Raw genomic sequence first — 15,195 nt, 5'->3', positions numbered from 1 at the left:
TCTGTCCTGTAGTCCTCAGTTTCCTCCCTGAGGTATTACTAAAGCATTTCTTATCATATCTATCTTGACTTGATAATAAGCCAAAAAAACATTGCATTTTGCATACAGATCATGACTAATTGCCTGAGAACTTTCAACCCTAAAAATAAAAGAAAAAAAGAGAGAAGTTTTGAAAGACAGATAAAGGAGGAGCTGAAGGACATTGCCTCAAACTAACTGTGTGCATCTTGTCCTGTGTGCTAGCTAATGTGTCAATGGTTGTTGGATGGATTTTCCATTCTGCTGAATTCAGTTGAGTGGTGTTGTAAAGCCACTCTGTGTTCATGTAGACAAGACTGTGTGTGTGTGTGCAGGCATATGTGTGTTACCTTGGTGAGGGGGTGTTCTGGGAGGTGTTGGTTGGGGAGGTGACTGGGCTGGACCAGCTGGCCGGAGAGCGGGGGGTGTGGCGCGTCAGAGGGCTTCCCATTGGTGCCTGAGGAAGTGACCAAAAAAAGTTGGCACAAAGAAGTGTAATGATTTACAACCTGTTGTAGGACAAATTAAATACTCTTGACTGAAGTGAACTATTATGAGTTTGTGTGTATTACCTGTGCAAGTGTATTACCTGTGCAACGTTGCCAGTGTTCTTCAGATGGTTTTGAAGCAGCTTGGTGGCTCCGTCCTGAAAGGTTTTGGGCAGGGCTGCCAGCAGCATGGTGAACTCTGGTGTATTAAGCTGGAACAGGGAGATTAGCACGGATTGTGCTGCCTGTAAAACAAAATCCATCATCCAATCATTTACTACTGTGAACCCAAGAGGATGGCAAATCTTTCCAGTAACTCGAGAATAAATTGTGGGAATCAAGTTTTAACCATGTTGGATTTGTGTGTCAGTACCTTTCTGACATCAGAACTCTTGGGTTCAGTCGTCCAGGTGATGATCCGGGAGACGGCCAGCCGAGTCTCACTAGAGTTTACAAAGTCAGGAGCATCCATCTGCAACGTCAGCGTCTCGATATACTTCAGAATGGCCACCTTCACCTGGAAAACAAGCACACATTTATACAAACCATTAGATAACTTGGCTGAAAGCACAGAAATAACTGCACACACAGTACACACACAGTATCAACAAAACTACAACACACACACACACACACACGAAAAATGGACCACCAATGTTCACAGTCAGCATGGACAACCACAGCGGATTGTGCATCTCTTGCAGGTTTGAAAATCAAATGATCCGATGAATCAGTGAGCGAAGATCAAATAGCATTCATGGACATGCTTTACGAAACCAAATTAAACAAACAAAAATAAATAAATAAATAAAATAATGACAAATGACTAAACAACTTATAAACCAATAAATGAAACATTCACCGCAGGCTCCGAAAAGCCACAACAACAGACTCCTGCTCTGATTGTTCTCTTTCTCCATCCCTCTCTCCTCCTCCGTCTCTCTACATATGAACCTCAAGGACCAGAACTTCTTCCAAATCACTTAGCAGCATCGTGCGCGCCATATAATTGCTCCCCCCGGAGCGCACTGACCTGGGAGGACTGGCTCCAGGCTGCGGCCTGCTCGTCTAGAGAGCAGGCGTGGCGCCGCACTCTGGGGGGGAACAATTTTACCGTGGACCCTCCCCTGCCTCGCCCTCGCCCGCAACACGAGCTCCGTACAGGCTTCAGAGAGAAAAAGGAAAATCACCGCGTCAATCGACGGAGAGACAGGGAGACGAGGACAGGGGAGGGGTAGGGGGAGACAAGAGAGGAAAAGAAGGGAGGAAGAGGAGGGTGCAGAGAGTGTAAGAGGAGTAACAAGACTGGTAGGTGGGTTTGGGCGGATCTGAAATCTCATATCTTAAAAATCTGGCAATATAGAATATAACTTTAAGCCACATGATGGCAGCAAAGAGCTTTAATATCTTCTAACTAAATCAGCACAAAATGAAAGTTTAATGAGCCTTCATGCAGCTGTTTATATGCTGGATAACAACTGTTACGCTGCACAGGGTCGCGCTTACATTCTTATAATGTCAACACTTTGGTTATGAGGTTGTGAGGGAAGTGCACGAGTTGATCTTGCATGTCATCTTTTCATACACATGCAGCTAAAACGTATGTAGTTTTATTGTGCGTTGCATTTTTCTGGAAATTGATTTGAGAAACTATTCAGGGATAAAACAACCAGATGGCATATCCAGTAAAACTACATATTAAAAAAATGTTGGCACTTTAATATCTTGTAAATCCAAGTTTTCCAAATTGACTTCCAAATTGCAGCATCCCTGATTAAGAAATTGGCTCTGTGTCACGACAGTATATACGGCAGTGTGAAACACTGTATTATGTTATTTCCTACCTAGTCTATGGTGTGAGCTTTGAGCTGATGCTATGAACACTTTATACTACCTGGCATTAGTTTCAAAGTACAAGTACTGACAGCAAAAATATAGGTGACAATATGAAACAGTATGAGGCAAGCTCCCTTTGAAATGACAGTGGGTTTGAATATAGTGAAAAGTAGAAGATATTGGTGAAATTATACCATGTCAAATTAAACTATATGGACGAGCTATAATAACCCTCAGTAAAATTATATTTTGGGCAAAAGGATGAAGATGTAACACTGAAAATATCTTGTTGTCGCCCGAGTAGCAGGAGGAAAAAGTTGTGTGAATGGGGTCAAACATCAGGCAGGAAAGGTTGTGGGAGGAGGCAGGATGAAAGAGTGCAAAGAGTGAGGAAGTGAGTTGTTCTATCAGAGGGGTTAGTGAGGAGGAGGAGGAGGAGGAGGAAGAGGAGGAGGAGGGGGAGAAGGGGGGGGGGGGGGTACAAGAGGATGAATGAAGAAGTTAAAGGTGTAGCGGAGGAGAGCTTGAAGGGAGTGTCCACACTGGAGCAGTGCAAAAAGCCTGCAGAGGCTAACCGCAGGTTATGTCAGTCGCTATCCAATCACAGCCCAGGATTCGTGGTGTGGGGGGTTTTGGCAGGCAGAGCCAGGACGGGCAGGCATGAGGTCATATCAGTACATCAGTTACCATGGCTACAGAGTCCCTGAACTTCCAACCAGCTGACCACCCATCCATCCTTTACACAACTTCACTGCTCTTTCACACACACACACACACACACACACACACACACACAATAACATAATATCATCATTTACCTTGAGGTTGGGGGTCTGAGTCTGGTCCACAGTGAACCTCATGAGAATAGTAAACTGGAGGTCATTGGGGAAAGAATCTCTGCATAAAAAGTAAAAAAAATCACAGGTGTAATAATGAAGATAATTGTTTTTTGGAGGAAAAGAATAATTTATGCTATTAATCATTCCCCTTTAAAAACTATCTACTATTCCCATATGAGAAGAGGAGGAGAATGATCCACAGATCACAAACAATTATATTACTGTACAGAAATTCATAATCTCAACCTGAATTTGGAACAACTGCTTATTTATTTTAAATGTATTTAGGATACAAGATTTTTGTTTTCTTTGTGTGTATGTTGGATAATTTGGGTTGATGATGCAGTGAGAGGTTAGTCAGGCTAGTGAGAGGATGGGCAAGACAGAAAAGTGTAGTTTACTGTGAGAAAATATGTTTTAATTGAAAATGTTGGTGAACAATTCAAACAGACTCCTTAGTTTAGGAAACGTGTGTATACAAGACAAAGAAACTGACTTTTTTATCCAGGAAAAGATGAAGAGAAGTTGTAATCCTCTGCCTCAGGAGTCGGGTTACTAATACACATTAAGTATGTAAATGCACTGGGTCTAAATGTAAGTGACACCCACCGTGTGATATCCAGTGCTCTCTGAACTTTGGCCTGTACGGAGCCCAGCAGGTCGGCTCCCATCTTCTTCAGCAGCTGCGTGAGCAAGACGAACAACCAGTCCTGCAGGTCTTCCTTATGGACCAGGATGAAATCTACGAGTGTCTCCAGGAACATGCTGAACACCTAAACATACACACACACAATGCGGGTCAAACAACGCGTGTCATTCACTCATCATCCACTCACTCACTTCGTTCCTCATGCACACATGCATGCATACCAGCAGCCCAGCATTAACAGCATATTTACAGATCATGCTGTTGAAGTAGTATCATGTGAGAGTAATATTAATTGAAGTTAGTGGTTATTTAGACATCATTTCAGCAGCCCAATCATCATTCCTAACCACCAATTAGACTTGAATCACCCAAATAAACAACAGTATTAATATTAGAAAACCACCACAATTAGACAATTAATTATACAACACCACCAATCAGACTGTATGGTTATTATTAGGTAGGTTAGTGAGTGAGTGTTACACGGTTGCCTTGGTAACTGGTTATCCGAACATATTAACAAAGCAGGTTTTAATCCACACACAACATTTCAATACAGGACATTTTTTGACCAAACTTACTCTCTACAGAGAGTTCCACAGTGGGGTGGCATGAGGGAGAGAGAGACACATCTGTTAGCATTCGACAAGTAAACCTGAATATACACTCATAATCTGGGCATTCAATCCACAATTGCAACTCAACATTCGCAAAATATGCGAGGGTCTTCAAACAGGTAACAATGACAACATCTGAAAATCGTGAAGTGATGCTGTGTGCGTACTTGAGGAGAGAACTGAGAGAAACGTTGAAAAAAAAATGTAGGAGATGAGAAAAAGAAATGAAGTAGGAATGATCTGTGACAGACAGATGAAGGCAGGAGAGACAGATCTGTGGTGAGATGCAGTACCTTGAAGGAGGCTGAGCTTATACCGGATTCTGCCGTGCCGTACACTCTGCCGGAGTCTCGCTGAAATTCATCAAATCGTCAAATCGTCAAACGAGGGGAAGGGGAGAGACTCACACACCTTACGACATGTGTGAGACAGGGGCCACTCAAAACGCCGAAAGAAAAGTGGAGCAGTTAGAGAGGGCGGATCGCAGCTGGTTAGTCAGAGAGAAGAGCTGGCAGCCCAAATATTTCTGTGTGTGTGTGTTTGTGTGTAAATGTGCGCTTCAGACTGCAGGTAGGGAGGGGAAGGAGGGGCGGTGGCAGTAAATGCAGTGAGCACAGCCAGCAAATTGGCTGCTGAACAGTGACAGAGCAATCCCACAGGGCGGCGAAGAGTGTGAGGTCACACGCAAACTCAGGCGTGGCATGCTGTTAGAAAACTGACGGTCGCACGCTCTGCATGCCTGTGTTTATGTTTGTGTACTTTAGAGGATACATTTTCCCTGGTTTATCCTGTCTGTAAGTCTCAATGCAGTCTAGTGGACATATTTAACATCTGTGACTGTTTAAATGTGTTTGTGTGCGTTAACAAATCGTTTTGAACACTTCCTTTGTTTTGGCAGAATCCGGTACAGTGAAGGATGGTGGGATAAATAAAGTATTTGGAACCAAAGTAAAATCAAAGTGGGTGAATGATGAAACTATGTGCCATGGTCTTGTAAATGAGTGCTGTGTGACTTAGTGAGCAGGTATGCACTTCTGCTGCATGCATCCATACCTTACTGTGAGGGTCCGCAAACATCCTGGTGAAGATTTCACACAGCCTCTTCAACTCTACCCGACTGCAGATACAAAACAGCCACAGTTAGATGCAATTCAATTTAACCTGAGAAAACACACCTGCCTGTCCTGTTATTTTCTGACCTGAGGGTGCGTTGGTTCTTCAACAGCGCCTGTAGGCCCAACAGGCCCTCCTTCCTCTCTGACCAGTTAGCGCTGGCACAGCGGTTCAGCACCTAGAAAGAGCCACAAATACAGACACACACATCAGCAAAGGACTGTTAAGACTTAGTTAAAGCAAGAGACTCAACAGGAAAACAATGTCAAAGCCTGTCATTGTGTACAGTTGTTGTCACAAACCTCAGCTACGTCTTCTGTCTGTCTCATGTAGGTCGGGATGGCTCCTCCGTTCCTCGAGCTGTAGGATCTTTCTGAGCAGGCGCTGGACGCGTCACTGTTGGCATCGTCGTCAGAGTACATGCTGTAGTTTTCATACCGCCGCCTTGCTGGCTTCTTCTGCAGGTGAAATGAAATGGGCATGAAATTAAGCCGGACAAACTGAGTAATACAGAGGAAAAGGCAGAAAATGTGAACTGATGCATCTTCTTGAAGAACACGGCTAAACACAACACACAGGTATGAAGCGGGAGAAAAGCTGACCTTGGACCGCATGTCTCCCAACAGCTGACAGCGTTAAACAGAAGTAGAACAAGGGGTTAGTTAACACACAAACACACTCCAGGAGGTGTGAGCTGCACGTGGTCACAGCTTAGTGGAGTGAGTACAGAATTTTTATATTTCTTTCTGTGTTTGGCAGAATGTACGTGTGTGTTTTCGTACTAGTGCATCTGCGAGAGCCTCTTCTACATCTGAGCCGGTGTTGAGGACCCTCATGGCACTGACAGAAGAAGAGAGACGACTGGACTGACTAATTCCAAAACCTGTTCCTGCACACAGAGAAACAGATAGAACAAAGAGGAGAGATCGATAGAAGGAAAGTAGGAGAAATATGTTAAAAAACTTTAAAACACTCAAATTTTTTAACTCTCAGTCTCTCACTCGTCCACTGTCCATCCACCATTTAGGTACCTCACTCTCCTCATCATCCTCGTATCCAACACTCACTCAGCCCACACACTCTACATTTCTCATGAGCCAACCCTGTAAGTTGATGTGATTGATGGCTTGTTAGGGGACATTGCAGGTGCCACTGGTGGGAGAATGAATGATTGACATAAAACACAGGAGAACGCGTTGGGTGTCCCCGCAGAGAAGGGACAGAGCTAAATAAAAAGAACAAATGGACGCGGGTGAAACTGGAAGGATGGTTGTCAACTGGCAACTGAACGGGCGGAAACATGCAATTCCACTGGCAGGTTCGACATCCTGGAACAGAATGTTTAAAAATAAAAAAAAAAACAACAAGAGGCCAATGGACACGAAAAGAAAAAAAGGTTGACGAAATACAGGAAAAGATGCGTGGCACGAAAGAGAACAAAAAGAGAACGGAGCGAACAAAAATTAAGGCGAAGTGGGTGGGTGAGGTACAGAGAAATAGATGTACTCAGCCTTCACCTGCAGCCCCAAAAGCATCAGGTGTGTGGAGAGCTCCGGTGGAGCGAGAGTAGCTCCGCGTTGCTGCAACCGAGATTAAAAAACACACATACACAGAGTTTAACATTCACACACATACGTACTTACACACACACACACGAGACGAACCGATCCAACAGGGTGTTGAGAGTAGAAAGAAGGGCCAAAAAACCCCCCATAACATTTACTTTATTTCCAGCAGTTTTTATGGTTTAAACTGTTGAGATTTTAAATAAATTTCAGATTAAATACTGGATTAAAACAAAAGCCTATTTCTTTGTTTAGAATTAATTTGGCAAAAAGTAGCGAAAACCCCATGTGGAAAAGAAAACTCTCAATATAGAAACACTTTTTTCTTCTTTGATGTCTTACTCATCCAAATTTTACTACACATCCCTCCTGGGTGTCTGTCCGCTACTGCTACTCACCGAGGGGTGTGAAGGAGCGTACGGGGCTGGTGTCCCGGCTGCTCTCCCTGCTGGCCTCTCTGCTGCAGCCCTGACTCATACTGGGCCGAGGGATACGACTGCCCCGAGCTAACGCCACCCGGGTTAGAACGTCACACCGCAGCAGAGGGACAGAGGACGGGAAACAGGGGAAGAAAGAGCAGTAAAAGGAAGAAGAGTGGCAGTGAGAATAGAGAAGACATACAGTGAAGGACAGGAGTCAGGATATAAAGAAAACAATAAAAAGACAAAGAAAGACGACAAACATGAACAGTGACAGAGAAGTGAGAAGTGAAAGTACATGAATAAAAGACATAAATATGACAGTAGTGGCAAGAGAGACAAACTGACAGAAAGCACAGGTCTACCAGTCCTGAGGGAGCATCTCAAAAGACTCTAGTCACTTCTCCTGATTTTCAGTTAAGCAAAGAAAAGAGCTCTCCAATCAGGGCTCATTTCAGGAATCCTTTTTGGTCCATAAAATGAGCTCAAGATATGAAAAATGTCTTAAAGGTGATTGTGAAGGAATTTTCACTCTTAAAGATAATATGATAGTTTTTCCTCAGGCCATTCTAGGTGGTCTCCAAACCTCAGAGGAGTAGGTCATGGTGAGTTCATCTCTGACGGGGTGAGGCAGCCGTCCTGATGAGAGTGTCTCCTAAAAAATGGTTCTTCACTAAATGTTAGATTTATTCAGTTACGAGTTTAACAGTTATCATCAATATTTTTAATTCACATAGATGACATCTTCAAACTGTTTAATTTGTCCTACAAACAGTTCAAATCTCAAATATATTTGGGTTTACTATCATGGTTACTGTCAAAGAAGACATATAGAGAAATATATTCACATTTGAGAAGATGTAACCTGTGAATTGCTTTAAAAATCCTTAAATCCTTGTCTTAAGTATTGCAGATTTTCTGTTTGATTAATTGTTTATGAGCTAAATGAGATGCACCCCAAAGGAGCAGGGCATCGCTGCACTCACGTCTGATATTCACACACACACACCCTGCACCTCTTTCTCTCACACACAAGGACAAAGGATAGAAAAAGGAAGTGAATTTTAGACGAATGTAGCAATCGAAGGGGGTCTGTGAGGGAAGGATCTGCGTTTTCATCCAGTAGCATCACAATCAACGTAACCCTTCATTGCTCTTATCATCAGCATCAGCAGCGACCCAGCCAATCAGGGTTAATTACAGTCTACCTAAGGGTTACAGAGACCTGATAAAGCACCGCTGATCCTTTGAGAGGGTTTCGTTCGGCAGCCACTGACAACAAGTTAGTTCAGAGAGGGAGGAGGTACTTTCATAATGCGTGGACATCTGCTGATCATGGGCACTCATCACCATAACAACACAGCCATGAAAGTCATAAACGGGTTAGAGAGACTCTAGGAAGCTGAGGCAACGAGCAACAGCTTGATGGAGGGATGAGACGGTGAGAGAGATTTTCAGTGATGAGAGATACAGAATGAGGGATGGAGGGATGATGTCAAGATTAGATAGGTGCTGATGGTAACAGATAGATTGATGTGGAAAGATCGATTGGAGGATGGTCTGGTCGAAGTCGGAACCTTACCTCCTCTGCTTGCGCCATTGTAGATGGAGCTAATGCTGGAGGGAGCTAAAGGACAGAGGCAGGGAGAGGGGCAGAGTAGGAAGAGGTGAACAGGGAGCAGGAGGGGAAAAGAGTTGAGATTTCAGCGTATATTGACAGTTTAGTGTGGTTGTGTGTGCTGCTTGTAAGAGTTAAATGCATACATTTGGACATCTGTAACAGACCAGATCTGATTTAAAAGTGATGTTAACAGACGCACAGAAAGGAACTTTTGTGTGCGTTTGTTTTAGCTTCTCCTTCAAGAATCACTGCTTCTGTACTCACCAACAGACAGCCGGGTGGGGGAGGAGTCTCTGGAGCAGCCCTGACTGCGAGGGATGCGGCTTCGTCTATGTCCGTCCCCGCTGGCCCCTGCAAGCACCCTGTGGGCCCCTGTGCTCATGGTGCTCAGCGCTGTACTCGTCAGCACGCGGCCAGGGGAGCCACTCCGACTGCCGGCTTCATGTAGATGCAGGGAGAGAGGCCAGGATACAAAGAAAGAGAGAAAGTAAAGTCAGAGCTTTCCTCACACAACAGCTATCATTCAACAGTGTATTCTACAGTTAACCAATTACCTCCTGATGTCAAGACAGTAGACACACAGTATTTATTAAAAATAGTAACTAGTTTTGTATATAAACAATTGACAGAGACAGGTGCTACAACCTTAACATGATGGCACTTTCCAAGCTAAAACCTAGAGTACATACATGATAACAAGACAGACCTTAATGACAAACTTTACAGTGTTTGATGTAATTGGACTGAGGATTCTTGGGGCTAGGAGTGTTTAACGAGAAAAGAGCATTTTTCAGTATATGATCAGTATAGAACTTAAGTTTTGACACCTGTTTATTATGTGACATTATGACAACATGATGACAATTTTACAGACTGGCTTTACTGTAATTTGGAGAAGACACAGTGTGATATATACAGGCAGCAAATATAACAGAGGTCTTCATTTTCTCCTGCCCCCATGACGTCCTGTCTCCAAGTGCAAAGCCTACAATGTGTCTTGTTCTAAAATGACTCACAACACTATCAACCTGAAGACAAACAGTTGAGGAGAAGCTGTTCTGCTGTGCTGAATATAAAGTGTGTGAACAGACTTTTGGGAAACAAGCTCCAATAAACTGGTTTCAACATGAGCAGACCAGACTCTCAAACTCTCTCTCTCTCTCTCTCATTGACTCACAGAAACTCAACTAAAGCACACACACACACACACGCGCACACACACACACACACACTCAACAAATCCACGTCTATGTACTACTGACACAAGCTAAATCAAATACACCTGAACGACAAAAAACTAATCTAAAGAAGGATTGTTCGGATATTTTGAGGGATTCTTGATCGCTATGTTACATAACTGATAAACATTAGATGGTCATTGTTTGAATGTGCATGTATTGAACACTCAACTCTCTATGTGATAGATAGTCATTCTTTTGTTATTGTTTCAAGTGAACCCTCTCTCCTTTCTCCCCTTTCATTACGGATACACAAAGATAATCCTGTCATTTCCAGTTAGTACAAATCATTATCTCACATAGCATAGCGTTTTATTTCCTTACAAATATGTTGATTCAAATCGTGAACTACGTAGAAAATGACAAATATTTACATTTTAATTCATTTGGATTTTCAATTTATGTTTTGGACAATTTAATCCCACCCATGTTTACAGAGGAAAACAACAACTTTCTCAATCTTTAAGGCTTCTGCCAGGCACACATTAAAGTGCAGCAACATGAGGCTCGCGAAGCAGTGTGTTTAGCATGATCATAGAATAGCCGCATTAACAGTCTGTGCCTACAAGTCCCAGCATGCCTCAGCCAGTGCATGGAGCCTTACGTGAAAAGTCTGGGTGCACGTGAAGGAAAGGGGGGAAGTCAGGGCAACAGAAGAAAGGCAGTTAAGATAAAACAGCGGGTAAAAAGAAATAGCGTTATAATCTTACCACCAACAGGGGTAGCAGACTGAGATCCTGAGCCATTAAGCCCATTGGTTTGGAGGAGAGGGAAAGCAGAGGCGAGGGGGAAGGAACAGCAGATTAAACCAGATGAATTATGGGTGTTAGCGCAAAAAGCATCATGGGAATTAAAACACAGAGTACGATGGGAGCGCTTCCTGGTGTTCCATACCATAAGAATGAAGGCGAAGCTAAAGCACTAAATTAATCCATTTATTAACGAGAAAACAAAAACACACACACTGAACCAGCTGCAGATGATAGACTGGGAAAGCAGTGCATGTTGGGACAGCTGGCAGGGCATATGTATGAAGCAAAGCCTCAAAGTAAATATGGTCAAAAACATCCACACTCACACTCACACACTCTCACACTCTCACACACGCACACACGTAGATATCTTTCTAAGCCTCTGTTCAGCTGCCATTTCTTCTCTTTCTGTTAATCTGTCGTTCTGAGATTTGGGCTTTGAACTCTGAATCAAATCGCTTGCATTTGGTCGTCCATCTAAATGTCAAGTTCTGATTGGTGCACTGGGCTGTGGTCCAATCAATGTCCAACTTCTCAACTTGTTTCCAAGTGGGCTCCAAAGCCATCCGGCCGTAAGCAGCATATCAAGCAGCAGTAATTATTTTTAGAGAGCAGGTGCACACACACACATCTGCTTTATGTGTTGCAATATTATAACCAGCTTGTGTTACACTTCTTGTCTGAAACCTGAATGACAGCCAGAGCCAGGCTAGAGTAGCGGAAATAAACTGTCCACCACACCATCCTCAGTGATGAGACACAGCATGCAGAGGAAAAAAAAAAAAAACACATAACACTCACTCACTCACTCCTCTTTACACAAAACACCTTAATCAGAATGAGAGCAATAGCAGGTGGGCCACGATTCCCACTGTGATAAACAGAGAGACGCACACACTCTGACTCTGACACACACACACACACAGAATACCTGGTGTGCAATCGGATTCGTCGGAACCTGAAGGCACAAAGACATGTACATGGAGCTTATTGTCACCGTGACGGCAACAAGTAAAGCAACTCCACAACAAGAGCCTGAGAAAATACAAACACCTAACACACTCCAAGGAGCTCGCACACCATCTCTGTTAGTGTGTATGTGATGTGGAAAGTGGACCTGACACCCAGAATGCTTCACTCACTGCTGGGTTTAAGTCTGTGAGTGGGTACATACGTTGTGACTGGGAGACCATCTTGGTGCGGCTGCGTCCTCGGGAGTCCACCTGGCTGGACACGCTGCTGGCAGTGGACAAGGGCTGCTTGGTGCGTACACGGCCTGTGTGTATTCAGAGGAACAACAGTAAAAATACACACAAACGCACACACCCTAAAACACACAGTACTCTCTCGGCGAGCACAGCTAATCACAGACTGTTTGCAGTTGAACGAAGCCCAGAAACTAAAAAGCACTACGGCTGCGTAAAAGCTACTAATGCTGAAGCTGCTGAACACTGAACTAAACACATTCAGGCAGCTGCACACACAGATATATACAGCAGGGATGCTTCAGTAGATTAAGAAACAGTTTCAGTAACAGCAGCCTTTAGAGCTGAAACTGGTCATGAGAAAACTAGTGATCAATCTCTAAGTATTTCACTGATTTGATGAAACTATCAGTCAGTGAGTGAGTGAAATGTTATTGCAACTAGGGCATTATTGATTAAACTGCCCACTTCTCTTGTGTAACTATTTGGTATTTAACATAGGAAAATAGTGTCTTTAAATTTCAGACTTTGTAAAAAAAAAAAAAAAAAGTCCAAAACCCAGAGATGAACTGATTTAACTGCATTGTAAGGCAATGAAGAGCAGCAAAAAAGATCACATCTGAGAAGCTAGAAACGTGTTTTTATTCATTTCAAGCATTTTTAATCAGTTAAACATAATTTAACTGATTAATCTATAAATAAAATAGTTTGCCTAGTTTTCTGTCGACTGAATAACTGACAAATTGATGAATCAAATGAGTATTTCACCACCAATTGCGACACACTTCACAGATGTTAATCAAAGATGTGATGCAGTTGCACATTTTATGTTAGATCTCTGATGGCAAATGGTAATGTCTAGAATAAAACTACAACTAAAACATCCCTAAAATGCGTGCACACAAATCCACCTAACCACAATCTTACCATTGTCTGACCTGGTCCCTACAGACAGACAAAGAAGGAGCAGGTTGTAAATATCACATTTAATCTGTGTATTATAGTATTAATACAATACCCTCAGAGTATCCATATAAAACCTAAATAACTGATTGATACGGTTTAATGCAGGTGTAGATGGATTGTCAATTCCTTTATAGATGACAAGATTAATCCTGAGTAAAGCAGGGGATTATTTTAGACGTGTAAATCATTTGATCCATGATGAGATGGGTAGGATTGTGATGTGAATAAGGAATGAGTGACTGACTGACAGCAGGGGGCACTGTGGCCACACGCTGCAACAAAGGGAGTTAACATGGACTGGAGATGAAGTGAGGAGGGTGAAAGAAAAGAGTAGAAAGAAAAAAAGAAAAGTATGAGTAGGCTGTCGCTGGTGAAGCAGAGTGAGATGATCTTACCATCCGTTTTATCAGAGGCATCATCTTTAGGAGCAAAGAGAGAGAGGGAGAGAGAGAAGGAGAGAGGGGGGAGTGAAAGGAAGTAAAGGGAAGAAATGAAAGGAAAGAGAAAAAAGAGGATTGATAGAAACAATGATTGAAAGTAAAAGATACAAAAGGAAACCGAGGAAGGTAAAATGAATTAAAGAAGAGTTGACCACGAAGTGGAAGTAAGAAGGAAACATAAAAAGATTGAATGCAAGACAGAAAAGAAAAAGAGCAGAGAGAGAAGAGAAAGAAAAGAAGAAAGGAGCACAGTGTGTATTAGTAACTGAACATCTGTTTAACAGAGATGGTCAATACTGAAACAGAGAGAAAGAGAGAGAGGGAGACGAACAGACACAGGACGATATTCATCTGCATGCACCAAAACACATTCAGGATACATTTACAGGCAATGAGCAGGCATCAGGACAGGAGAGTAACGGAGAGGAGAGGAGAAAGGCCAGTCCAGGCATTGAAGTGTAAGTGTGTGTGTGTGTGTGTGGATCCATACTAACATACTAACTTTTAGTGGTGTGTTTTTTGCAAGAGAAGGAGCAACTTTAACCTCCAACTTCTGCTGAGAAACCTAAGAACCTCTAAGATGATCTGAGAGGACTCCTCAGACGGAGCATCCATCTCTGCCTGATCACATGCTGTCTGATCAGTCAGCGCCCTTACCCAGTGAGCAGTAGGAGCCAGGGGGCAGTCGACCCGCTCCCCTGGCCTGTCCGACATGCCGGTGCTTAGCGACTGCTGCTGCATTTACATCCACGTCACTACGGGAACGCTGCAGGGAGGCCGATGACACCCCACCTTTTGAACCCGCAGGGACTGATGGGACAGGAAGAGGAGGAGGAAGAGGAGGAGGAGGAGGAGGAGGAATGTATCGGAGAAGGGATGGGAGGTGATGAAGGGATATATATATATATACACACACATCACAAACACATGCAGGCACCACACTACACATATTGATACCATACAGAAATACACAAACGGCCAGACACATATACGTATGCGCACATGTGTTGGGACATAAAAAACAGAACAGGATGTGGCTGTACGGGTCCGGACAGGCAAATGTGAATGAGCATGATGGGAAATGTCTCTGTTGGGAACCGATGTGTGTCATAGTGTACACTGTATATGTGTTTTCACTGTAGTGAGCATGAGATTATGTTTGGGTTTGTTTTGAGAAAGAGAGATTTTGCATGTATCTGCCGCTGTGCGTGTGTGGTTGACTCACCTCGCCCTGGAGCTGCTGACCATTTAGAAGACAGAGGCCGACTGACAGAAGAGGGAGAAAAATAGGTCAATATACAACAGAACAAAACACAAAAAAACCTCTAAATGATAATGTTGTGATGCCAAGCGATGAAAAAAAGAACACAATTTCTTTCTTTTCCCTTGATGACAAATGTAAAAAACTCAATAATTTCTCTGTTTAGTA

The 15,195-nt window shown here is 43.2% G+C and overlaps 1 protein-coding gene across 7 annotated transcripts in view; it reads right to left on the bottom strand.

Annotated features, from left to right (window-relative positions):
- Positions 1–15,195, bottom strand: part of clasp2 (cytoplasmic linker associated protein 2) — a 55,932-nt gene that overhangs the window by 5,748 nt on the left and 34,989 nt on the right. For 2 of the 7 annotated variants that reach the window (XM_053334857.1, XM_053334858.1), the window contains exons 17-33: positions 14,992–15,032; positions 14,424–14,576; positions 12,330–12,431; positions 9,430–9,603; positions 9,127–9,171; positions 7,524–7,631; positions 7,078–7,140; positions 6,343–6,449; positions 6,163–6,186; positions 5,863–6,015; positions 5,647–5,738; positions 5,501–5,564; positions 3,791–3,954; positions 3,161–3,239; positions 880–1,023; positions 608–751; positions 369–475 (exon numbers count right to left, since the gene is read on the bottom strand). In XM_053334857.1, the coding sequence (XP_053190832.1) occupies positions 369–475; positions 608–751; positions 880–1,023; positions 3,161–3,239; positions 3,791–3,954; positions 5,501–5,564; positions 5,647–5,738; positions 5,863–6,015; positions 6,163–6,186; positions 6,343–6,449; positions 7,078–7,140; positions 7,524–7,631; positions 9,127–9,171; positions 9,430–9,603; positions 12,330–12,431; positions 14,424–14,576; positions 14,992–15,032 (1,764 nt within the window). Of the gene's footprint in view, positions 1–368; positions 476–607; positions 752–879; positions 1,024–3,160; positions 3,240–3,790; positions 3,955–4,411; positions 4,415–4,740; positions 4,801–5,500; positions 5,565–5,646; positions 5,739–5,862; positions 6,019–6,162; positions 6,187–6,342; positions 6,450–7,077; positions 7,141–7,523; positions 7,632–9,126; positions 9,172–9,429; positions 9,604–12,329; positions 12,432–14,423; positions 14,577–14,991; positions 15,033–15,195 lie in introns of all 7 variants that reach the window. The other 5 variants (XM_053334863.1, XM_053334859.1, XM_053334860.1 and 2 more) reach the window with 5 other exon arrangements.

The sequence above is a fragment of the Scomber japonicus genome, chromosome 15 (assembly GCF_027409825.1).
Source record: "Scomber japonicus isolate fScoJap1 chromosome 15, fScoJap1.pri, whole genome shotgun sequence".
NCBI classification, from domain to species: Eukaryota; Metazoa; Chordata; class Actinopteri; order Scombriformes; family Scombridae; genus Scomber; species Scomber japonicus.
Note: the sequence above shows the minus strand (reverse complement) of the source record. Positions and strands in the feature narration are given on the sequence as shown.